The sequence below is a fragment of the Ranitomeya imitator genome, chromosome 5, assembly GCF_032444005.1.
Source record: "Ranitomeya imitator isolate aRanImi1 chromosome 5, aRanImi1.pri, whole genome shotgun sequence".
Lineage (NCBI taxonomy): Eukaryota > Metazoa > Chordata > Amphibia > Anura > Dendrobatidae > Ranitomeya > Ranitomeya imitator.
Window position 1 is genome coordinate 451726172 of NC_091286.1, and position 26831 is coordinate 451753002.

Consider the following 26831-nt stretch of genomic DNA (forward strand, 5'->3'; position numbering starts at 1 on the left):
GGCCTTATGAATTACGTTTTCTTTAACATCATTTGAGTGGCCAAGTTTTTCTGCTTTTCTGCATTTCTACTTGTGTGTTTCCAAATGACAGTGAAATCTCTCAACAGAATAATATGATACTGTTTTTCCCTTCATAGCAGTGTCCGGTCCAACCACTCTGCAGGAAACTGCAACGCAGCCCCATTCATAGAGTTATGGTGCATCACTTAGATGGGACAGTGATTTAAAGGATCTGCTTTTAGCATTTGGGAGCCAGATAACACAGGACAAGTTTAGAGGTTTTATGGAGCCCATGCTTCAACAGGTCAGAGTAGTTTTGGTGGCACAGTTGGTACCTACCCAGTATTAAACCGATGGTTTTAATGTTATGGTTGGTGCTCATTTTTTATTTTAATTCAGTTTGTAAAACAATATTATCGTGGTTGGAAAAGTTCATTTATTCTTATTTGATTCATTTTGCTCTGTGGTTTTGGGCACAAGTTAAAATAGCACATTGGAGAAGTGGAGGAAGAAAAGCAACTAAGCAAAAAAATTGAGTCATGAAAGAATATGCAAATTGCCTCTGCAGAGAAAAAGAGGACTTGAACTCTATAGTGCCACCTGTTGGAAGTAGCGATCCTACAAGTCACAATCAATCCTTTAACGAGTCTTGCAATATGAGTAAGATAAAAGCCAAATTAGTATCTCAATTCGCAGACATGGTGTTTCGGGCTGTTGGCCCTCACGAAGCATGAGAACTGATTTGGCTAGGTGAGAGGCTCTAGACTGAGGTCTAAGGGGTAAGGTTTCTCCTTGTAGAGAGTGACATACCAGCTCTGGCTTGTCAAGGTAAGGAGGCTTATTCGCTGTGCAATGCTCCTCTGGGAAATTTAATATGCAAATTACCTCTTCAGAGAAAAAGAGGACTTGAACTCTATAGCGCCACCTGTTGGAAGTAGCGATCCTACAAGTCACAATCAACCCTTTAACGAGTCTTACAATATGATTTAGGATAAAAGCCAAATCAGTATCTCAATTCGCAGACACGGTGTTTCGGGCTGTTGGCCCTCGTCAGTGCAAAGCATGAGAACTGATTTGGCTAGGTGAGTCATGAAAGAACTCAGTTATCAGCTAAAAGTTGTTTAAATGAATAGAATGGCACAAAACAGTATAATATCCTTATGTGCTATAAATATGCTCTTGTCAAAATTTTATGACAATGTAGTCTACTTGTAAACCATACAAAAAACACAACTCCACTTCTTGCTGGAGCTGCAAAGTTAAAGGTAATATGTCAGTAGGATCAACCCTCATGACCTGTCTAGAAGGTCATACAGGTCATAGCAAGCTGGATAAAATATCTTGATATTTGAGATCCAATGTCTTATTCCAGAGTAATCCACATTTTTCTTAATATGTAAATGAGCTGTTAAGATCTACGGGACGGACACAGATCTCCCTGAGAATTTGCCTCAAGAGCTTATTTTAAATGAAACAGTAATGACGGACAGTCTGCTCTCCTGATCATATATGTCTAACATTGCTATCGCTCCTTTACATTTAAAATAGGCTCTGGAAGCAGATTCTCATGTATATCACTGTTAGCACCATGCTGGATCCCTGCTCTGACAGGCAGGATCTCCGGCATGTCACTTCACTCACCCACGCTGCGGTCGGTGCTTCCCTTCCCCATGCTCCACATGCTTCTAGCATAGCTTCCATCCCGGCCACCAGCCATGTCCTTAGAGCATGCGCGCGCTCTCCCATCCTCTTAAAGGGTTAGCGAGTGCAGTTGCTACTTCCTCCCCAGCCAAGGCTGTGGGGCATTATGTATATGTTGCTTCCTCCCCACTGGGGAGGTGCCTTGCTGCACTATGGTGCAGATCCTGTCTGCTGCACTTTGATGCAGATCCTGCCTGCTGCACTCTGGTGCAGATCATGTCTGCTGCACTCTGACCAGAACTCTGCCTGCTGCACTCTGATACGTACTCTGCCAGCTGCACTCTGATTCAAAATCTGCCTGCTGCACCATCCAATCTGTCCTTTTGGGTCCAGCTGCCAAGCGTCCGTTGGTCTGTCCTAGTGTGGCATCTGGCATTCATCAGGAGCCAAGTCTAACCTCACCATCAGAGGCTCTAATGAACAGTCCGGTACTCGCTTAGTCACGCCCCTCCAGGCTCTCCGCGGTCCGAAGCACAATGGTTCCACAAACCACATCCGTGACAATCTGTGACCTACCCATAGATCTTAACAGGTCTGTGATGCTAGTCACTACTCACGGACAAGCCGTGAGGCTGGGTAGTCAGGAGGTCTGAGGTCAAAAGCCACAAGGGTGCGTCATATACAGCGGTGTGAGACAAAGGTGTAGTCAGGTAACAGTCCAAGGTCAGAAATCATTACAAAAGGGTTAGGCAAACGGATGGTCAAGGCAAATCCAAGGATGAGCAGAAAAGATCAGAATACAAGACTAAGAGCACAGAACAAACACACATCTCTGGAGCAAAGCTTCAGTTGGCAGCAATATAAGGCAGAGAGCTAGCTAAATAGCTAGGTAATAACTGTGAAAATGAGGCACATGGATGAAGTCCTGGAGCACCCTGGTCCTGATTTGACGGCTAAACTGTCACTCAAGACACTGACAGCTCAGCATGTTCCAGCATCCGATTGGACAGCTGAGCTGTCGATCACCATACAGACAGCTCAGCAGCACATCCCTGTCCTAGATTGGACGGCAGGACTATCATTCACTGCATACAATCACACTGATAGAAGGTATTGTGATATGTCATTTACAGTCATGGTCAAAAGTGTTGGCACCCTTGAAATTGTTCGTGGAAATGCAGTATTTTTCCCAGAAAAGTATTGCAATTACACATGTTTTGGGAAAAAGGCAAATTTGACATCATTTCACACAAAACTCCAAAAATGGGCCAGACAAAATTGTTAGAACTCTCAACTAAATATTTGGTTGCACACCCTTTGGAATACATAACTGCAATCAATCACTTCCTGTAACCATCAACAAGCTTCTTACACCTCACAACTGGAATTTTGGATCACAGTTCTTTTGCAAACTGCTCCAGGTCTCTCACATTTGAAGGTTGCCCTCTCCCAACAGCAATTGGAAGATCTCTCCACAAGTGTGCAATGGGATTTAGATCCAGACTCATTGCTGGCCACTTCAGAACTCTTAAGTGCTTTGTTTCCATCCATTTTTAGGTGCTTCTTGAAGTATGTTTGGGGTCATTGTCCTGCTTTAAGGCCCATGACCTAGGACGCAAACCCAGCTTTCTGGCACTGGGCACTACATTGCAATCCAAAATCCTTTGGTAATCTTCAGATTTCATGATGCCTTGCACACAGTCAAGGCATCATGAACCTCCACCAGATTTGATTGTAGGTACTATGTTGAGCAACTTTAATCTTTTGACCACATCTAGAGAGATTAGCTTCAATGCCATGGGTTGTAAAGTTCTTGATTATATTGTGTACCGTGGACAAAGGAACTTTAAGATCTCTGGAGATGGACTTGTAGCCTCGAGATTGTTGATGTTGTTCACAAATTTGTTCAATGTTGGGGCAGGGTCACTTTGAACTCCCATGCCTCTGAGGGAAATCGCCACCAGCAAACTATCGGTGATATTTTTGTAGTAAAATGTACCTCGATTCTATTGAGCCACACTGCGAGTCTCTGTGACTTTTCCCCTCGATGATAACCTCGAGATTGTTGATATTGTTCACAAATTTTGGTTCTCAGACTGTTCTCTTCTGCTCATTCTGTTCTCTATGCTTAGTGTGGCACACACAGACACACAATGCAAAGAGTGAATCAACTTCTCCCCTTTTTATCTGGTTTGAGGTGTGATTTTCGTATTGTCCACACCTGTTACTTGACACAGATTAGTTTGAACAAGCGTCACATGCTTGAAACCAAGTTGTTAACCCCAAATTTTGGAACGTTGCCAATAATTTTGTCCGACCCATTTTGGGTTTTTTGTGTGTATCTATGTCCAATTTGTCTTTTTTTCTGTTTTTTTGTGTTGTCCAATACACATAAATCAAATAAACATGTGTAGAACAAAATATATGTATAAGAAAATGTGTAATTGCAATAATTTTTGGGGAGAAATAATTAATTTTGTAGAACAATTTCAAGGGCGCCAACACTTTCGGCCGTGACTGTACATATTAAGAAAAGCATGGATTTCTTTGGAATGAGACACAGAATCACATATAACAAGATGTAATTTTATTCAGCTTCCTATTTGCCTATATAGATGTTCTAGGGGAGTTGATCCTACTGACAGATTGTCTTTAAGGAATCAGTTACCAAATAAGTTGGTAATGGCAGATCATATACATAGATTTATGAAAAGGTTTTGTATTCTTCAGGAGCTGAGCATATAGAGAATTTGAAAAAGATGAGATATGATGCAATTCTTGGATCTAAATATACAGTGTATGCATGGAAGCAAAATACCATATATAAGTATAAGCCGACCCTAGTATAAGCCATGGCACCTAAATTTGCCACGACAAACTGGGTAAACGTAATGACTCGAGTATAAGCCAGGTATGCATTGTCCCCTCATCCCTATCCTGGTATGCATGGCTCCCCGGTCCCTGTCACTGTCCTTGTATGCATAGCTCCCCCCATCGCTGTACTTCTATGCATGGCTCCTTATCCCCTATCCTTGTATGTATGACTCCTATTAAAAAAAATCCTACTTACCTTGCCTGCGTGCCCTTGCTGCATCTCGTTCCGGTGCCAGCAGCTCTTCCTGCCGAGTGATCATGTGGTCCAGCTCATTAAGGTAATGAATATTCACTCCATGCCTATGGTAGTGGAGAGGCGTGAATATTCATTACCTTAATGAGCAGGGCCATGTGATCACTCAGCCAGATGAGCTGCTGGCACGGAACGAGATGTAGCGAGGGCACGCAGGGAAGGTTCGTAAGATGTGTGCTGGAAGCTGGCGCCTGTCACTGTGCGCTATTACAGAGAAATAAATATTCACTACCAGCGCAGTGAATATTCATTTCTCTTTAGCAGCGGCACAGGCATTAGCTGCAGCCGCCAGCTCCTGCCTCCTCTGACCCGCTGCTCCGCCCCACCCCTTCCCCCACCATCTTTCTGGGACAATTGACTCGTGTGTAAGCTGAGGGAGGCATTTTCAGCACAAAAAAAGTGCTGAAAAACTTGGCTTATACATGAGTATATGCAGTAGCCCAACACATATAACCCTTCACTGGAATTAACAGTATAGGATGTTGATCCAATGATCTGTCCATAAAGAGGCTGAGGAAAAAAAGTGTAAGGTTGCTTTTGCCTTTATCTGGACCAAATGGGGTTGTATATTCCTTTTTTCCCTTCACAAACTATGTAACAAATTACATTAATTTCTGGTTTAAAAATGAATTACATAGTAAGCAATGCTTCATGTGAATGTTCTTATGTTTCCTTATTAATAACATATGACATTTGAAATGAATGTTAACATTTAAAAAAAATTGTTATCAGGCATAGTCATTACATTTTCCCATCTCTTATGCAATAAAGTACATATTGAAGCATCTTTCAGAGTTTGATATACAGTGACGACCAAAAGTTTTGCATTTTTTTTAAAGTGTGATTACTTCTGTCTGGTTGTTTTTGATGCCATTTTCCTAGTGATAAATTGAAAGTGCATGAAGTTGTCGTCATGCAAGACCTTAATTTTAACCAATATGCTTTAGAATATAGATATGGTCATTTAATGAAAGAAAACTGACTGCCAAAAGTTTTGCACAGACTATTTAATCATCACAACATAGAGAGTAATTCATTGTTTACAATGCCATAACTTAGTATTTTGTAGCATAACCTCTTGCTTTATTTACTGCACCTCACCGACGGGGCATTGAAGCCACTCGGGTATTCAAGACATCCTGAGGGATCTTGCTCCATTCCATTTGCAAATCTGCAAACAAGTAATCTTTATTGGTATGGGTACGGGCCCCAGCTTGTCACCCTAACTAATCTCAAAAGTTCTGTATAGGGTTTAAATCAGGTGATTGGCTTGGCCATTGCAACAGGTGAACATTTTTCTTTGCTGACCAATTTTTTACTAAATGTGTGCTTACAATCATTGTCTTGCTGGAATTTCCAGTCCCTGCCTACTTTGGTTTTACCATGTGGCAGCATTACATTCTCCAGTATATCCTTGTACATGGTAGCATTCATATTTCACATCAGTTCTGTGCAGAGGGCCAATGGCAGATGCAGAAAAGCAGCCATAAACCATGACATTGCCACCACCATGTTTCACTGTAGGTGTTTGGTACCTTACATCATTATGTTTTCCAATTAGGCGGTATATATAGTGCTTGCCATCACTACTAAACAGATTGAACTTAGATTCATCTGACAACACCTTAGAGCAATTTGAGTCTTTCGATTGGCTGTGTTCTTTGGCAAACTCAAGTCAGACCTTCTGGTTCTTTGCAGAGATGAAAGGCTTCTTGTGTGGAACTTGTGCATTCAACCCTACTGCTCTTAGCCATTGCACAACATTTTAGCGACTCACTTTGACCCCATATTCTTCGTTCATTTTGTTCAAAATCTGTACAGCTCTTTTATGGACATCAGATAATGCCTTTCTTAATAATATGATCAACTTGGGAGAAGTTGTCCATGTTTGTCCACTTGTAGGTTTGTCAGCTGTTCCATGACCTTCTTTTTCTTTCTTTAGTATACATGACACTCAACTCTGAGAGCGGTTGAAATCCCTAGTTATCTCTTTTTTGGTTTTGCCTGACTTCACTCTCAGAATAATAAGCTTCCTGACATCTGGTGATAAATTTGGCTTTGTCTTTTCCATGTTTTAACCGAAAAACACACAAACAAAAAATTTTTTTAGGCAGAATTCGACTACCCATGATAAAATATGCAAAACATTTGGACCAGAAAATGTTGAAAAATAACATATAAAGGGATGAAACAATGTCAAACACAATTTTCATCCTTACAGCTGACAACCATTTCCTTCCAGTGTACTAAAATCACCAGGAAAATGACATCACAGCAACCAGACAGAAGTAATTACACTTGTAAAAAAATGCAAAACTTTTGGTCACCACTGTATATCTTTAGTCAAGAGGATACTCGCAATCTGTCCCAGACACACACAATGGAGTCTTTTTTTCACATAAAGCTATTTAACCTATCCATATGTTATTATGGTTGGGCAGAGACCGAAGTACATGAAGGAAACCCACATAAACATGTATAATACTGTATACTGACTCAACACTGTAAGCCAACAACATGCAACTGTGCTCTCCTGTGCTTTGGTCCAGATTTTGGAGGTGATTTTATTGTTTCATTTATTTGAATCAGATCCAAATAGAGGTAATAATAACTAAATGATTAAATATGGTTTGTTATAGCTAACCCTTCATCTACACCCCACAGTATCTAATAGAAATTTCTGCACAAAAAATAGTGAGGTCATCACCATCCAACCTTTCCCTTGTGTGCTTGCTGGTTATCCTAACTAACCTCACTCCCCTCCAGCTTTACTGCTTTCCCTCTCCCTCTTTCCTAGCTGATAATCCTGCCAGTCATAACCTTGAGCGCTCAGCGCTTGCTAGAAAGAGGTTCACATTGCAGGGCCTTTCGAACCGCAGAACTCCACCCAAAGGTAACCTCAACAATTTGCACTTTGTGGTGTCTTGTCTGCATGACCTCATGAAGTTGTTCCATCAGCATTCACCTTTCTTCTTGTCGCATCATCATTTATGTCCAAGCCACTAATAAAGAACATCCTCTAGGTACAATAGCATAGTCAGTCTACTGCAGGTTCATTTTTGAGTATGTCAATGACTCCACTTTTATCCACAGCACAGTAATTTAAGGAGGTCACCTTCTGTCGTTAGCTGAAAGTATGACCCTATAACAGTATTTTCACACCGAGTTTTCTATAGATGCAAAAATCTGACATTATATTTAAAAGAAAGCTTCATCAGAAATCCATACAGTGTTCCAACAATATTTCTGTTTCATTTTTACATTTTTTTGTAGTCTTTTAACTTGAATCTAAAGTTTGGTGCAGATTTCCAGATGAATCAGCATCAAAGAAAGGTCACATCCTGTTTTTTGTTTGTGCCACTAGCGTAGAAACCTTGCTGGAATAAAAACTACATGAACAATAATCTGGGTTTCTCATTGAAATTAATAGGGAACTTATTCAAAGAGTATTTGAAGCAGATTTCATATGTTTTTTTCTTGATCAGAATCTACAAGGAAATTCACTTAAAAAACCTCCCTAGGAGCATAACCTAGTGATTGCAATTAGTGATCGGTACCTAGCATCTGTTACCTGTAGAGACATCAAATAACTCAGAAAAGCTGCCAAGAAATAAAAAAATAGACTTTATGTTAAGATATCTTATCGACCTGTACTTACGGGTGTCTTTACCAAGAGGGAAATGCTTTTTAATGTATAGCATGATATGATGTTGATGGCTTCTCAATAACATGATACTTAGTCTTACTCAGTCTTACCACAAGAAACAATACGTTTCTCAAATAACTTTACCTTTCATAGCACTTAAATTGCAAGAGACAGGTGCACAGAAACAGTCTGGGTGTAGCAGAGACATTATAGTCACCAGATGTGTTTGTTTTTCATAACTATATCTGTGAATACTGTACTTCTGGTTAGTTTCTATCTGTGTACACAATGTGAAAATCTGTAGAATGTGTAGAATGTGTTTATTAAGATCTGCCGGTAAATTTACTGAACAAAATGCTATGAATACTATAAATATTTAATGTTATCTAAATACATGGTGCTAAAATTTTAATCTATTTGCATATGATTATAAAATAGCAAAGGGAATTTCTATTTTTATCATTATGTTGCTTTTAGGTCCACAAGTGTGCACTGAACTTTTTTCTGATACAGCACTTTAACCTTCATACATAGACATACATTTCAAATGATATTGTGCTGTGTCTGTAGCCAACATTAGTGGGAGCACTTGAGATCATTGCATGGTACTTTATTATAGTAAAGTAGGGGTGCTCAACATTTTTTTTGTTCAAGGGCCATATTGCGATACTGAACCAATACCTAGGGCTGAAAAATGTTTAAAAGTGGTAGTTACATGAATACACCACCAGAAACATCATCAGTACATTAATACATCACAAATTTTGAGTATTTAAGAAGGATTTGGAGAGTTTCTTCTCGGTTTCTTTGTGACCACACGCTAACTTAAACTGAGTTTTTTAGAGTAGAAACTCTCAAAATCCTCTTCAATCTCAAATCACCATTAGCACACGAGTGCAGCAACAGAACCACAATAAAGACATGAATGCAGCATCAGAACTACCATCATTAAATGAATACAGCACCAGAACCGCCATCAGTACATGAATGCAGCACCAGAACCATCATCAGTACATAAATGCAGCACCCGAACCACCATTAGTAAATGAATGCAGTGCCAGAACTATCTTATCATATATAATTGTATCGTAGGATAATTGTATCGTGTGAACCTACAACTCCCAGTATGTCATTAATAATGGTAAGGAGATACTGGTCGTTGTTGTTACCAGCCATTGTCAGACTGGTAACAACCAGGGCCTGGCTGACAGGCGCTCCTCTTCCCAGTCCCAGCACGCAAGTGAACAAATACATTTGAATATAGGAAGGAAAGAATGGCATCTCCCAGACAGCTACGCTGGCTACAATAAACCCTTTGGCGAGCTGTATGCATACATTGTGCAGGTGTCACACACCACAGGTCCAACAATGTATCTCCACAATTTTGCCGGTGATTGTTTGCTGTGGCAGGGACATCATGGGCCCACCCCTCCCAAATAAAATAAATAATATTCAGCGGGGTCACAGAAGATTGTGTCTCACAATTTTGCAGCCCTTATAAAGTAATTTTCCTCCTATTGAAGCCCCTAGGTTTCCCTTTCATTGTCCCCATAAAGCATGATGCCAATAAAAGTGCCCTACAAACACAGTATTATACCCCCACAGTGAATTCCTTGACATTACCCTCTATAAGCACGTTGTGATGACCTTACTGTAAACCCCTCAACTCCCCAGGCAAAGTTTTGTGAACCCAATGCAGTATGATGCTTCAACTGTGACCTTCCATATAATGTTCCATACAGTGTAATGAGTCGGCATGATGTCATATAGATATATAAGTATTTAAAAAAAGGTCAACCATAATGGATAGCCAGCTGCATACAACGGACTACACAGTAAGGGCTAGTCGCTAATGAAATATGAAAACAGAGAACAAGGCTAACAAGCCAAGAATAACGACCAAACAAGCCCATATAATATATAAAAATGAAAATTCTTTATTAATAAATAGTGACACAGACAAATGGCTATCAGGATGAGGGACAGTATGCAAAACAAGTGACCCAAAAATAGCAATGGTAAAAAACGAAACGGTGTGCGCACATACCAGGAATACCCCGCATATAATATTAGATACATAATAGACTCCCCGTCAACTCATCACGGTATAGGAGAAGTTACCTAGATGAAATTACGTTGCAAAGGCATAGTGAGAAATACTCCAAAAATTAAGAGAAATAGCAAATGCCAGACCTAAAATTGGGCTATAGATTAAGAAATACCATATAGACTATACCTTGTTTCAACTGGCAACAAATGCAGGGACTCCTCCTATACCGTGATGAGTTGACGGGGAGTCTATTATGTATCTAATATTATATGCGGGGTATTCCTGGTATGTGCGCACACCGTTTCGTTTTTTACCATTGCTATTTTTGGGTCACTTGTTTTGCATACTGTCCCTCATCCTGATAGCCATTTGTCTGTGTCACTATTTATTAATAAAGAATTTTCATTTTTATATATTATATGGGCTTGTTTGGTCGTTCTTCTTGGCTTGTTAGCCTTGTTCTCTGTTTTCATGAGTCTACATACAGTATAAATGCCCCCACACCTCTCCACACTGTATATGGCCCCCTACTAGCTTTCCAAACACTATTATGACCCCCACACAAACCTTCACACTGTATAATTGCTTGCATACAGTAGAATTACCTCCACATAGTCCTCCATAAAGTATAGAGGCTCCCATCTAGCCTTCCAAATATAATGCCCCCCACATAGCCTTCCATATAGTGTAACCGCCTCCACATAGCTTTCCATATAGTATAATGAACCCCCATAGTCCTCCATAATGTATAATACACCCCCATAGCTCTCCATATAGCATAATGCACCCCATAGTACTCTATATAGTATAATGCACCCCATAGTCCTCCATATAATATAATGCACAACCCATAGTATAATGGCATTACATACACAGCTCTGCTATGGAAGTGTACGTAATATGCCACTATCTTACACTGACTAACCTGAGATGATATCTAGAAGTGTTTATAATCACACTCAGCTCTGAACTATACTATACCTTAGCTGCAGAGATTAGTACTGAAAGCTAGGCGTCTTCTTTTTTCCCCTGCATGATGTCGTCTGCTTCTGATTGGTTAACCTAATGTAGGAGACAAAGTACACAACCCCAGAGAAGAATCTCTGGTAACCGCCATGTGGGCTTATGATAAATTATTATCTAGACTTTACAATTTAATAGCTCCGCAACAGAGAGGAGAAATTAAAAAATAAAGAAGAAGCTTTACTTAGCAGCCATTATTCCATGATGGTTGGCAGCATTGGCTCAATCTCTTCAGCATTGGTAAATTTAAAACTTGCTTCTGTGTTTCTCTATAGATCACAGTTTATCTCTATGATCAGCCTCAATCAATCCCCACCTTTACTGTGTATTTTCCAAAGTGAGCAGTCCCTTTATACTTACATAATAATCAGCGAATATCTAAAAATCCCCGCTAACAAATGAGAAAGGTGTGCCCGTACAAGTACCATCATTGCCATGATGAATATCATTGTCTCTCACTCACATTGATGGCTGAACTGATGCATCTGTTTGTCCGTGTTACAAGAGGCTTATGGATCTTTAATTACATGGTTGTCTCCTGTATTGTAACAAAGTCTTGCTATGAATCTGTGTCCATTAGAGTCCGAATCTAAGGAGAAAGAAGCTGCACGTCGCTTTTCATTAGCTTCTTCTATCAGTTCAACAGCCATTAGAGTTCCTGCTCGCACAAAAGGTAGAGATCCTAAACCTTTGCATCCATTCTTATGTACATATGCTGCTCTCTTATAAATGTGTCGGTACATTCTACAATGACTTTGGGTTTTTTTTTATAGGTCATAGCACTGAAATTGATCAGTATAATCTATGTTAGTATTGTCTGAAAGTTTCAAAATGCCTATCTGCAGTGTAGTGAGCACATAATTATTAATCGTTAACCAGAACAGCCCTCTATGTACACTCAGACTAAATCTCTCTGCATATACAAGGTATGAATACATAGAGTCATTTACCAGCTGGCAATTCACAGTAAGAGACTAGTGATGAGCAAACATGGTCGGAGAAGGTGTTATCAGGAGAGTTGAGTGACTTTTTCAAAATTCGGTTCCGATTACGATCGGCGGCGAATATTGTTTTTGGAATATTCACCGAACTCAACCGAAGGTCATTGGAGTCAATGGGAGTAGAAATTACCAAATATGTTCGGAACCGAACATCAAACATAAATTTGGCACGAGTAGGGTACCAATATGGCACGAATATGGCAGATTCAGATTCCGTGACCGATTCCGAACATACTCGCTCAACTCTAGTTATCAGAGCATGCTCGTGTGCTAACCGAGTTTCTACGGCGTGCTCTAAAAATATGATCTAGTCACCACGCCTGCATGTATCGCGGCTGATCAACAGCCACAACACATGCAGGAATTGCCTAACAAACAGGTAATCCATGCATGTGTTGCGGGCATCGAACAGCTGCGATATATGCAGCCGCGGAGGAGGGAACATATTTGTCGAGCACGCCGTAGACACTCGGTTAGCACCCGAGCATGCTCCGATAACACCTTATCCAAGCACATTCACTCAGCACTCTTTAACATGGTACTGCTCTGTAAATGGCTGAACTATAACTTCGCAAGAGATGAAGAATTTGGACTTTACTATTATAATATACTGTTATATACAAAATCTGCTTAGGCAAACGCTACCTCCAAGTATGTAAGCTGGTAATCAGTATTCTCCATAAAAAAAAAAGAAATGTATCTTTAATAATCTGACCATGGCTCTCCATTGTCTTCACTTTGTGCCTGGGATGTACAGTTCTCACCCTATTATAATACAGCAGGATATATGCTATTTGTAGGTTTATTATTTCCTAGACCGTAGAAAAGTTTTCTGTAAATGATAAATATGTATTAAAAAATCTGTATATAAAATACAGTTTCTTATTTTCCCTTAACGTCTATTGGGCTTTGCTGCATTTACAGCTTTGTGATTTATAAAATGAGTTGGATGGAGTTCACTGAGCTCATAGCTGAGAATTATTCCCACTACACAAGCAATCATCATCTTGCTTCATAAACTACAAATCATGTGACATTGTAGTGTTGCACCCTGTTTTAGGAAGACAAGTTTCAAGAACAGTTATTGCCTTACATAGGTTTAGCAAGAATCCACCACACTGCATCCCAAACTCACAATCACAGGGTTAAAAGTCACAACGTTCGCCCTGACCGGATGTTCCAATCCTAATTTGATTTAGGATTTATCCTCTTTTCGCTTCCTTCGTTGCTCAGTTACGGAACTGTCAATAGTAATACTTGTGTTTTATTGTCCAGATACAATTGACAAAGGTCCAGGAAGACTATAATGTCCGGTCAGGTCTATCTTTGGCTACGTTCACATTAGCGTCGCGTCGCTGTTGCGTCGGCAACGCAGCGGCGACGCAGCGGCGACGCGCCCCTATGTTTAACATAGGGGACGCGTGCGTCTTTTTGCACGCGTTTTCCGACACGTGCGTCGTTTTAGACGCTAGCGTCGGACGCAAGAAAACGCTACAAGTTGCATTTTTCTTGCGTCCGATTTCGTCAAAAAACGACGCACGCGTCGCAAAACGCGCGCGTTTTTCCGTGCGTCGCCGCTGCGTCGCCGACGCAACAGCGATGCGACGCTAATGTGAACGTAGCCTTTGTGATACCAGCTTGCAGTGTATAACAGTGCCAGTCACATAATTTTTAGCTTCTGGACATGTTTAGTAAATACTAAAGAAATGACAGAGCGACAGCAAAATATAAAGTTCCATGATGCTCCAGAATTAAAAGCAAACATGTTAGGAAAATAGACAGGTTCACTTTAACCTGAGCGAGACGTCCATTTTATTTTTTCATGCATGAAGAAACAGACAGTTGTTCATTTTTGTGCTGAATCCAACCTTCATCCTTTCTTGGTCCGTGTGTCCGGTTTTGCCATCAGTGTGACATCCGTTTTTTCTCATATGCGGACATAAGTAAATTCCACGCTTCTCCTACCCACTAAATTAAAAAAACGGACAGCACTCACATAACATATGGATATTAGCTTTTGTGCTGCCTTTTTTTTTTCATTGATCCATTGATTTGAGTCTGATCCATTCATTCGGATGAAAAACAGACATGTCTTTTTTTAATGTGGACCCTTCTGGGCCAATTCAGAAAGATTTGCATAGCGTACATTCGCACTACGTCAGTCTTACTGAAATTGAAGGCGTCAAATCTATTAAGAGGCTTCTCAGAGGAGATCTTATTTATATGTATGACTACATGTGTGATCAATACAGAGGACTGGCACAAGACTTATTCCTTTCAAACAGGGGTGTCAAACTGCATTCCTCGAGAGCTGCAAACAGGTCATGTTTTCAGGATTTCCTTGTACTGCACAGGTGATAATTTCATCACCAACTCATTATTTGTGTAGGTGATTAAATTATCACCTGTGCAATACAAGGAAATCCTGAAAACATGACCTGCTTGCAGCCCTCGAGGAATGCAGTTTGACACCCCTGCTTTCAAAGACCATACAAAGGACTAGGCAGCACTCATTATGAGTGGAAGAAAGGTGATTTCGGCAGCTAAATAGGAAAGGGTTCTTTACAGTTAGAGCAGTCAGGGACCGGAGTGGCATGTTTCATGTACAAAGCACTGGCATGTTTGATTAATCTGATGGGGAACATGGCCCTTTAGTCTGCAAAAAACATGGAAAAATGAGCAGCCCTATAAACTATGCTGGATACATGTTCATAATACATGATACTTAAGTGAAAAACGACTTACAACTGAGTCTTAAGTGCCAGCAATGCATAATGTATGTCTGGACTAATTTAAAGACCAAAAGTGCATGATATGTTGTTAAAACCAGAAAGTTACGGTATTATTTATTGGTATTTTACATTTATTTTTACACAACACTTGGACTCACTTGTGTTCCACATTTGTAAACTTAATAGGTCCTCTTGGTCCAGATGTTAAAGCAAAAAGGCATGAAATTAAGAGTGACCCAACACCACTGGGTCTTGAAGGTATAAGTGCTGTGATTTTGCATGTAGGTGTGATTTCCTGTTTGTTTTGTCCTGCACATAATATGTTGTGTTTTTTCTTTATTTTTCTCCCCTCATGGTATAATAAATACAAATGAAGAATGAACCTATCATAATGTGTTTTGAAAATCAAGATTCATTTGTCATGTACTGGTTGATAACAGAAAGTAGTGATGCAATTGATTGTTAGTTGTTAGGTACTAAAGTTATCCCAGGATGAGGCCAATCATTAAAGGGAATGTGTCACCAGGTTTTTTCCACTTAATCTGAGAGCAACATAATGTAGAGACAGAGACCCTGATACCAGCGATGTGTTACTTACTGGGCTGTTTGCCGTAGTTTTGGTAAAGTCACTGTTTTATCAGCAGGAAATTATCATTGGAGCACTAGTAAACCTGCTGTCAGGTAGTAAGACAAATTCATGAGCTCTGTATAACCCTGCCACCACTGATTGGCAGCTTTCTGTGTTCAATGTACATGGGCAGAAAGCTGCCGATCAGTGGTGGGGGGCGAGTTATACAGAGCTCCGCATTCAGAGAACTGTTAGATCTGCAGCAGAGAAAACAGTGATTCTATCAAAATGCTATCAAGCAGCACAGTAAGTGACACATCACTGGAATCGGGGTCTCTATCCCTCCCTACATTATGCTGCTGTCAGATGGGGTGGCAAAAACCCAATGACAGATTCCTTTTAATGATAGTTCTTAAATCTAGGATGAGTCTATGTAAGATTGAGTCCGATCAATGGAAATCTGTTCATTCTTCAATATTTTTTCATTGTGTAGGAAAGTAGATGTGGCAATTCAAGGGAAAAAAATAGCATGTCAATTTAGGAAAAAATGCTCGTCATGATCACATTGTTACGTCTGTGTAATGTCTGCAATATAAATCACTTACTGATAATAGTCAGGCACTTTATGCTTTCCATATTCACTGACATACAGAACAAGGCTAGGGGAGTTATAATCCATTAGTTCTGAAATATGAGTGGACCGAGAGATCTGCGAAAAATGTGGCACAGTGTGGTGCTGGACCAATGATCCAGTGGTGTTCCACATGGGGGGCTTCCCAATAAATACTGGGAGGGGGGATACCACCTTTTGGCCGGATTCACACAGTGCAGTGTTCATGCATTGTCTGCATAGATCCTAAAATAGAAGAAAAGAATTTCCTTTATACTTTCTTACCATTGGGATCCCCTTAGCTTTATCTCTGAAAAACACATGAGACCTACCCTAATCTTCCCTGTGTGAATCAGGCCTAACTGGTTATGTCTCTCAGCAGATGTAACAAAAGGTTAGTCCAGACAAAACTTGTCTGAGCTGCATTTTATTACCTTGTATATATTATTGTATATATTATATTTGTATATACTCAGGTTCAGTGGCGTAACTTGAAACTCATGGGCCCCGATGCAAAAGCTCCAATGGGACCCCCAAATATTTTAAATCTTTAATAGCAATAGTATTTTTCTATAGGCCAAAGGGACTTTTTGGGCCCCCTAGGCTCCAGGGCCCAAGTACGATTGCAACCCCTGCACCTGTTGTAGTTACGCCCCTGCTCAGGTTAAGTTCCCATGATGAGTTTTTGACTCTACTTATTTTCACTGAACCAAAAATGCAGCATCTTGCGGTTCCAGCAAAGTGGATGCGATTTATAGAAATCTTATACCCACTGTGCTTATTTTCTTAGCCAGCATAAACTGACCTGTGGTGCAGGGCCTGACACAGACAGCTTGGGGCCCCTGTGCAGAAAATGTGTCTGGGCCCCCCTCCTTTTAAGGCGACAAAGATATATATATATATATATACAAACACACACTAAGGGACTGTGCTATACATAAGTGAGTACACTTTATACTAAGGGACTGGGTTAGGTATAATAATCGACAATAACATCTTCCTCCACCTTCCCTAAATCCATTATAAATCCCCCTTCCTCCTATCCCAATCCCCCACACCCCTCATTGTCCTCCTCCCCCTCGCATCCCATTATTACCCTCTCCCCCACCCCCATTATTGCTTTCTCCTCACCACCCCATTATTCCCCATTCCACCACCTCCATCATTGCCTCCTCCCCATCACCCCATCATTGTCCTTTCCACTGCCACCATCATTGCCTTCTCCCCCACCACGCCATCATTACCCATTCCACCACCTCCATCATTTCCTCCTCCCCCACCACCCCCATTATTGCCCATTTATAACCTCCATCATTTCCTCCTCCCCTGCCACCCCCATTATTGCCCATTCACAACCTCCATCATTTCCTCCTCCCTCACCAACCCTATCATTGCCCTCTCTGTCAACCCAATCATTGACTTCTGCCCCATCATTGCCCTCATCCCAATCACTGCCTTCTGCCCCATCACCCCCATCATTGCCCTCTCCTCCACCTATACACAGACACACACAGCACCATTCACCTTTCTGCACACACACACAGCACCAGTCACCTCTCTGCATAAACACACCTCACCACACGGTATCCAAATCGCACCATCGCCGGCAGCTTCCTGTCTCGCACAGCCGCGGTGCTGAATGATGATGTCATTCAGCCGCTGCTGTGTGAGTCATAACAGCTCCAGATCCAACCTGGCGGGCATGCTTTGACTTCTGCTCCCTCGGGTATATGGTGCCAGCTTGTGCTCTGTCCCCCAGTTATACAGTAGACGTCTCGTCCTCGTTGCTTCATATCCATACACCCCCCACCTCGGGGACGGACGCCGTTCCTCACCTGCACCAGACTGCGCAGCTGGCCCCTGGGGGCCCCAGTTGTGCTTGTGGTTGCCATGGTGTCGGGAGTATCCACGCAAACGGACCTCTGAATTTCCAGGGATCTTATGGCCCCGCCCCCCACAATGTGCAGAGGATTGTGGGAGGATCGTTCAGTCAGCACTCGCACTGCAGCAAGAAAGGCAGGAAGTGAGAGTGAAATGGATCAATTCCCTGCAGCTCTGCTGCCATTTTCTGTTGCAGGCAGCAGAGTGCAGGGATTGCTCCCTAGCCCCCGCACATGAGAGCAATCTGGCCAGGGGCCTCTTGGGGTCGGATAAACTGGCCAGATTGCCCTCATTATTAGCTGTCCTGCAGGGGCCCCCTGGAGCCTCTGGGCCCCGGTGCAGCCGCACGGGTTGAACCAGCGGTATTTCCGCCCATGCTGTGGTGCACGTTTTAAATCTGCAATATGTCAACTTGTCTTGTTGATACCCTGAGTTTTATGTGTGGATTTTGTCCATACAATTGCAATAGATGTGGAAAATCTGCATATAAAAACGTATGTGTTTCTAGTGCGTTCCCGCTTCGGAAACACACTGACACCGCATGTAATCTGCACATGACTGAATCAATTTGTCAAAGCCAAATACCAATAAGTATAAAAAAGCAGCTTTATTTAAAACATGGCATCCGAAAAAGGCAAAAACCGCAGCATCAAAAGAGCAATAACAAAGCATGTAAAAAACACGTAAACTGATTTATATAATAGGTGCAGAAATCTGCAACATCAAAAACTCACCAAACACTCATCGTGGGTGCGTAGCCTTAATGAGTTTAATTACTCCCTGCAATCCTGGCCTCAGACAGACAAAAAAAAAGTAAAAATATTTTTTTAGTACAAATTGTGCACAGGATAATGGGGAATGGAAACAAATACATTTATGGAAAAACTGCAGAAAACCAAAACAGGGCGCACAAGATGGGAGCAATAGAATGATTTACAGTACCTGTAACTCACTAGACTGGTGATGTGTGTGTGTGTATATATATATATATATATATATATATATATATATATATATATATATACTGTATGTATAGAATCCTGCATAGAAAAGATGGAAGGGTTGATAAATGTGTCAAGGCTCAATATCAAGTAATCCCTATACAGTTGTGCTCAAAAGATTACATACCCCGGCAGAATTTTTGCTTTCTCTGCCTTTTTTTCAGAGAATATGAATGATGACACCAAACCTTTTTCTCCACTCATTGTTAGGCTGGGTGAAGCCATTTATTGTCAAGCTACTGTGTTTTCTCTTTTTGAATCATAATGACAACCCAAAACATATACTAGCTATAGATTTTGTTTGGCTTTGTGCTTCCATAAGGGGTATATAAATGCAAATCTAAATTATTCTAAGCAATATATTTGATAACTTGAAAATAAATTAATTTCTGCATGGTTTGAAAATAAATTACAGTAATGTAATTTTGTTAGTATCAGTCGCATGCTTTTTGTATACATAAATGTTCATGTTTTTGTGTTTGATTTTGATAAGTTATATATTGTTGTTCTCAGATGAATACAATGAGGTCAAAATGCTAAAGCCGTAACTAGCCCCACGGTCCTCCAATGTGCAGACGAGTTATTGCGACGCCAGTCCCCAGGCATAGTTATATCACCTATAGCTATGTCCCTTATTCAACAGCAGTAAAATATATTTGTTAAAGTGCCAGGTGAAAAGACCAAGACATGGGCTCTCAACACAAAACTCCAGTTAAAGTGGTTATCCTGGACTATATCCCTTTTTTTACCAAGAACTATCAGGCAGGTATTTGCTAACTATCATGTCTGTTGTACCAGATGCCGATCAGACCACTCCTGTCAGCAATTGTCATGCTAATTGACGGCAGGCTCTGAGCCTGGTAGAACAGGAAGGTGGTCTGTTAGCAACTACCTGCCTCTTAGTTTTTAGGCCTAAAGTAAAAAATATACATTAGTCTTGAACAAGCCTTTAATAAAGAAAAATTCTATTTATTTAGCACATTGCAAAAATTTGACTTCATTGTATTCTCTATTACAATTTCTACATTGTTGTTGCCAGCAGTTATTTCCTTGACACGTTTCCCATAGTATGATAAGATTGTGACCTAACTAGAACAAAAAACACATTACAGATCTGCAATATTGATTGTCTAAAATAATTGACATTGTGTATCAGTGTAACATTATTTTGCAATGACTGGAGCATGTCATGAAACACTGCAGCCACGCTGCCATGACTAGTGTTGAATTTTTTCTGTAACTGGAATCCTTCATGTTGTCTCTGCAGCAATCAGTCATGTCCTCCTGACGCTGCCTTCCTGACGATGTCCCCCTGACGATTTCCTGCTGACAATGCCCTCCTGACAATGCCCACCTGCCGATGTCCTCCTGACAATGCCCACCTGACGATGCCCTCCTGACGATGCCCTCCTGATGATGTCCTCCTGACAATGCCCTCCTGACAATGTCCTTCTGACAATGCCCACCTGACAATGCGCTCCTGACTATGTCCTCCTGACAATGCCTTCCTGACGATGTCCCCATGACAATGCCCTCCTGACAATGCCCTTCTGACAATGTCCTCCTGACAATGTCCTCCTGAGGATGTCCTCCTGACAATGTCCTCCTGACAATGCCCACCTGACAATGCCCTGCTGATGATGCCCTCCTGATGATGTCCTCCTGACTATGTCCTCCTGACAATGCCAACCTGACAATGCGCTCCTGACTATGTGCTCCTGACGGTGCACTCCTGATGATGTCCTCCTAACGATGTCTTCTTGACAATGCCAACCTGACGATGCCCTCCTGATGATGTCCTCCTGACGATGCCCTCCTGACAATGTCCTCCTGACAATGCGATCCTGACGATGCCCTTCTGAAAATGCCCGAATATTACAGTTTAGTAAGGCATTGTACATGAAAAGTCTATGTGATATTATATTAAATAGGAACTAAACTTTTTCTATTCAGCACATATTTCCTAGCAGTACTATTAGTAGACTGGGAAGAAAACCTTTAACATTGAGATATCAAATATATTTATGTTTTTTTTTCTTCTTTAGATTGGCCAAAGCATCTTAATTCTCTGGAAACATATGAAGATTTTTCTGCTATTCCTTCTAGCAATGATGAACTTTCAAATTCTGATCTTGATGAAGAAACCACCACAACCAAAGTAATATATTCACACTTTGCAACTGGGTTTCTCACTTTGGGTTATATTGTAGGCCATGTTTGTCTAATGGTAGATGCTTCTGGTTTGGATTTAGACTCTTCACTGAAGACTCATTTAGAAGAAGTTTAATAGATGCTTACAGGGGTTGCCCGGCCTTAGGACTCTTTCAGACGTCTGTGATCATCGGTCCAATGTTGGATCACAATTCATGGGCTAACTGCGAGTCTCCCAAATCAAGCGTGACAGCCTCATATATATGAAGCTCAGGTAAAGAGGTGCATGGCCCGCCGGTCAGTGCATTGCTATCTGAGATTGTAGAGATGATCACAGACGTCTGGACGCACCCATAAGGTACAAATCTGCAGTCACTCTGTGACTGCAGACTTGTGACTCCTCACAAGTAACATACTGCTTGCTTTTAAAATTCTCCAGTGCTGATAACAGCAGTGAATGGCCTTGAGATCTGCATACATGTGGCCACATTCTGACTAGACATTTTCGACCTCGCTCAATACACTGCGTTGAGCAAAGCCGCGCCCATGTCGTCGACACATGACCGCATGTATGCAAATCACATACTTGTGGTCATTTACCCTCCGCTCCTAGATCTGGCACCCGAGAACCCTCACAGCGCCGTGCACCCGATGTGAGGATTCACAAGTCTGCAGCCATGTAGAGTGACTGCAAATTTATAGCTTGAGGCTAGATATCCCAATTAAAGGGAATCTTTTTCCAGATTTTTGCCTCGTCATCTGAGAGTAGCATGATGTAGGGGCAAATACCCTGATTCCAGCGATTTGCCACTTACTGGGCTGCTTGCTGTAGTTTTGATAAAATCACTGTTTTATCATCATGAGATTATTACTAGAGGACCAGTAACCTGCTGCCAGGTAGTCTTCCATATTTATGACCTTTATATAACCCCATCGCCACCAGTGATTGGGAACTTTCTGCCTACGTACAGTGTACACAAAAGGCTGTCAATTAGTGGTGTGTGCAGAGATATACAAAGCTCAGCATTCAGCTAAAACTTTGATTTTATAAAAAATGTCTGCAAGCAGCCCAGTAGGTGACACATCGTTAGAATTAGGGTCTTTGCCCCTGCGGGTAGATTAAACCTGGTGATAGATTGTCTTCCACAAAAAAGATAGATTGCTCTATTGATACTCTATTGATACTGTAGATGGACGGTCAAACAGCTTGACTTGGAAATCCAATGTAATGTGTGCAGCTCATGTTCTCAGTTCATTTGTTTGAGATTCTTCATTTACAGAAGTTATTTATTTATAGATATTAAATATCTCTTCCTCATAGAAGCATTAGCGGGGACTGACCATGTAAGGGTTTTACTGAACTTGTCTTTGATAGAGCTGCATACACTTATACATAGTTTGACTCCTGCTGACAGATTCACTTTATGCTGTTAAGATGCAATTAGAATTTTAAAAGGTACATGTAAGCCTCAATATGGCTTCTGTTACAAAAGTAAAAAAAAAATATTTACATGTGTAAAAAAAAAAAAAAAATCCTAAGTAAATAAAAAATATATATATATACTAGATGGTGGCCCGATTCTAACGCATCAGGTATTCTAGAATATGTATGTAGTTTATTTATGAAGTTTTCAGAATAATGCAATTTATACACAGGATTCAGCCGGCCGGGCGCATCCAATTAGCGAAGCGTGGTTCAAATTCCGCAACAATTCGCGGCCGGACTACACCTGTCGCTGATTGGTCACGCACGGCCGCAAACAATCAGTGAAGCCAGGGCCTGCTCCAGGTTTTTGAGGGCCCCGGGTGAAAGAGTCTTAGTGGGCCCCTCTCTTTAACACATACCACGATTCATGATGCAGATACAGCAGAGAAATATAGCACAGCCAAGTAGCATACAGCCCACGTAGTATATAACACAGCCCACGTAGTATATAACACAGCCCACGTAGTATATAGCACAGCCCACGTAGTATATTGCCCAGCCACGTAGTATATAGAACAGCCCCCGCAGTATATAGCACAGCCCCCATAGTATATAGCACAGACACATAGTATATAGCACAGCCCATGCAGTATATAAAACAGGCCACGTAATATAGAGCACACCGATGTAGTATATTGCCCAGCCATGTAATATTTACCACAGCCACGTAGTATATAGCACAGAGACATAGCAATGTGGGCACCATATCTGTTGTGAATTCTGCTCTTGGGTTCCCTCCAGTGGTGGTAAGTGGGAATGCAGTTGTCTCTGAGTCACAGTCCTGGCCAGGTGTATCTGCTAATTGCTGTTCTGACTGGGATATTTAAGTGTGCAGGATTCATTAGCCCTTGCCAGTAGTCAATGTTTCTTTGGAAGTATTGGATCTCAGCCTGGCCTCACCTGCTTAGCTGCCAATTTCAGCAAAGATAAGTGTTTTTGTTTTTGTATCTGTGGCACACTGTTGTGTGCTTGTTTCAGTTTATTCCTGTAGTTGCAGATATACGCTCCTACATCTTTAGTTGGATGTGGGAAGTATTTTGCATATTCTGCGGTGGACTTTTTGAAGGGTTTTAATACTGACCGCACAGAACTCTGTCCTATCCTGTCCTATCTAGCTAGAGTGGCCGCCTGTGCTAAATCCTGTTTTTTCTGCCTGTGTATGTTTTTTCCTCTCCGACTCACCGCCAATATTTGTGGGGGGCTGTCTATCCTTTGGGGATTTTCTCTGAGGCAAGATAGTATTCCGATTTCCATTTTTAGGGGAAATTAGTCCTCCGGCTGTGACGAGGTGTCTAGGTGTGTTGGGTACACTCCACGGCTACTTCTGGTTGCGGTCTTAAGTTCAGGTTTGTGGTCAGTATAGTGGCCACTTTCTCCAGTGAAAGTTCTCATGCAGCTCCAAGGTCACCGGATCATAACACACATCCCTGTTAAAAAAAAAAGAATTAAAATAAAAAATAGTTATATACTCACTTTCTGTCAGCCCCCGCATCCAGCCCAGGCGTTTAGCGATGCTCCTCGCGACGCTCCGGTCCCAAGAATGCATTGTGGTCTCGTGAGATGATGACGTAGCGGAATAAAAAGCGATCAAAAAATGTCATGTGCCTGAAAATGATACCAATAAAAACATCAACTTGTTTCGCAAAAAACAAGACCTCACTTGACTCTGTAGACCAAAATATGGAAAAACTATAGCTCTCAGAATGTGGTAACGCAAAAAATATTATTTGCAATAAAAAGCGTCTTTTAGAGTGTGACAGCTGCCAAACATAAAAACCCGCTATAAAAACCCGCTATAAATAGTAAATCAAACCACCCATTATCACTGCCTTAGTTATTGAAAAATAATAAAATAAAAAAATGTATCTATTTCCATTTTCCCATTAGAGTTAGGGTTGGGGCTATAGTTAGGGTTGGGGCTAAAGTCAGCGTTAGGGTTGGGGCGAAAGTTAGGGTTAGGGTTGAGGCAAACGTTAGGGTTTGGGCTAAAGTTAGGGTTGGGGCTAGAGTTGGGTTTAGGGTTTGGATTACTTTTACGGTTGCGTTAGGGGTGTGTCAGGGTTAGGGGTATAGTTAGGGTTGGGATTAGGGTTAGGGGTGTGTTGGAGTTAGGGGTGTGTTGGGGTTGGGATTAGGGTTAGGGGTGTGTTCAGGTTAGGGGTGTGGTTATGGTTGGGATTAGGGTTAGGGGTGTGTTGGGGTTAGGGTTGAAGTTAGAATTGGGAGGTTTCCACTGTTTAGGCATACCAGGGACTCTGCAAACGCAACATGACGTCCGATCTCAATCCATACAATTCTGCGTTGAAAAACTAAAATGGAGCTCCTTCCCTTCCGAGCTCTGCCGTGTGCCCAAGCAGTGGTTTACCCCCACATATGGGGTATCAGCATACTCAGGACATATTGGACAACAACTTTTGGGGTCCAATTTCTCCTATAACCCTTGGTAAATTAAAACAAATTGGATCAGAAGTACATTTTTTGTGAAAAAAAGTTAAATGTTCTTTTTTTTTTACACATTCCAAAAATTTCTGTGAAACACCTGAAGGGTTAATAAACTTCTTGAATGTGGTTTTGAGCACCTTGAGGGGTGCAGTTTTTAGAATGGTGTCACACTTGGGTATTTTCTATCATAAAAACCCTTCAAATGTGATGTGATCCCTAAAAAAAAAATTGTGTTGTAAAAATGAGAAATTGCTGGTCAACTTTTAACCCTTATTACTCCCTAACAAAAACATTTTTGGTTCCAAAATTGTGCTGATGTAAAGTAGACATGTGGGAAATGTTACTTATTAAGTATTTTGTGTGACATATCTCTGTGATTTAAGGGCATGAAAATTCAAAGTTGGAAAATTGCAAAATTTTCAAAATTTTCCCCAAATTTCCATTTTTTTCACAAATAAACTCAAGTATTGTCAAGGAAATTTTACCACTATCATGAAGTACAATATGTCACGAGAAAACATTGTCAGAATCACCTGGATCCGTTGAAGCGTTCCAGAGTTATAACCTCATAAAGGGACAGTGGCCAGAATTGTAAAAATTGGCCCGGTCATTAACATGCAAACCACCCTTGGGGTAAAGGGGTTAATCAGTCAGACTCTAACCTCTACAACATTGGCTAGAGCAAAGAGCTTTATAAGGCTGTCAGGGACAAGATCACAGACCTGCACAAAGCTGGAATGGGCTACAAAACCATAAGTCATATGCTGGGTGAGAAGGAAACAACTGTTGCTGCAATACTAAGAAAAGGCAAGAAATACAAAATGACTGTCAATCGACATCGATCTGGGGCACCATGCAAAATCTCACTTGATGGGGTATCCTTGATCATGAGGAAGGGGAGAGAACAGCCTAAAACTACATGGGATGAACTTGTTAATGATCTCAAGGCAGCTGGGGCCATAGTCACCAAGAAAACCATTGGTAACACATTACGCTGTAAAGTGTTGTGAATTCTGATTTTGGGCTCCCTCCGGTGGTTGTAGATGGTAATGCAGTTGTCCCTGGGCTGCAGTCTTGGACAGGTGTATCTGCTAATGGCAATTCTGACTGGGGTATTTAGCTTTGCAGGACTCATTAGTCCTGGCCAGTTGTCAATGTTCCTTTGGAAGTGTTGGTTCTCTGCCTGGCCTCTCCTGCTTAGCTGCCAATTCAGCAAAGATAAGTGTCTGTTTCTTTTTCTGAGGCACACATGCTGTGTGCTTATTTTCAGTGCTGTTCATTTGTTTCTATTTGTCCAGCTTAGACTGTGTCAGTTGTTTTTGGTTGGATTCTCTGGAGTTGCAGATATACTCTCCACATCTTTAGTTAGGTGGTGGAGTTTTGTATTTCTGCTGTGGATATTTTTGTAGTATTTTTTATGCTGACCGCTTAGTATCCTGTCCTGTCCTTTTCTATTTAGCTAGAAGTGGCCT

The 26831-nt window shown here is 41.2% G+C and overlaps 1 protein-coding gene across 1 annotated transcript in view; it reads left to right on the forward strand.

The window, feature by feature from the left end:
* MCF2L2 (MCF.2 cell line derived transforming sequence-like 2) overlaps positions 1-26831 on the forward strand; it is a 516938-nt gene that overhangs the window by 448587 nt on the left and 41520 nt on the right. The window contains exons 27-30 of the mRNA XM_069727236.1: positions 7566-7661; positions 12068-12160; positions 15407-15478; positions 21326-21438. Coding sequence (XP_069583337.1) covers positions 7566-7661; positions 12068-12160; positions 15407-15478; positions 21326-21438 — 374 coding nt within the window. The remainder of the gene's footprint in view (positions 1-7565; positions 7662-12067; positions 12161-15406; positions 15479-21325; positions 21439-26831) is intronic.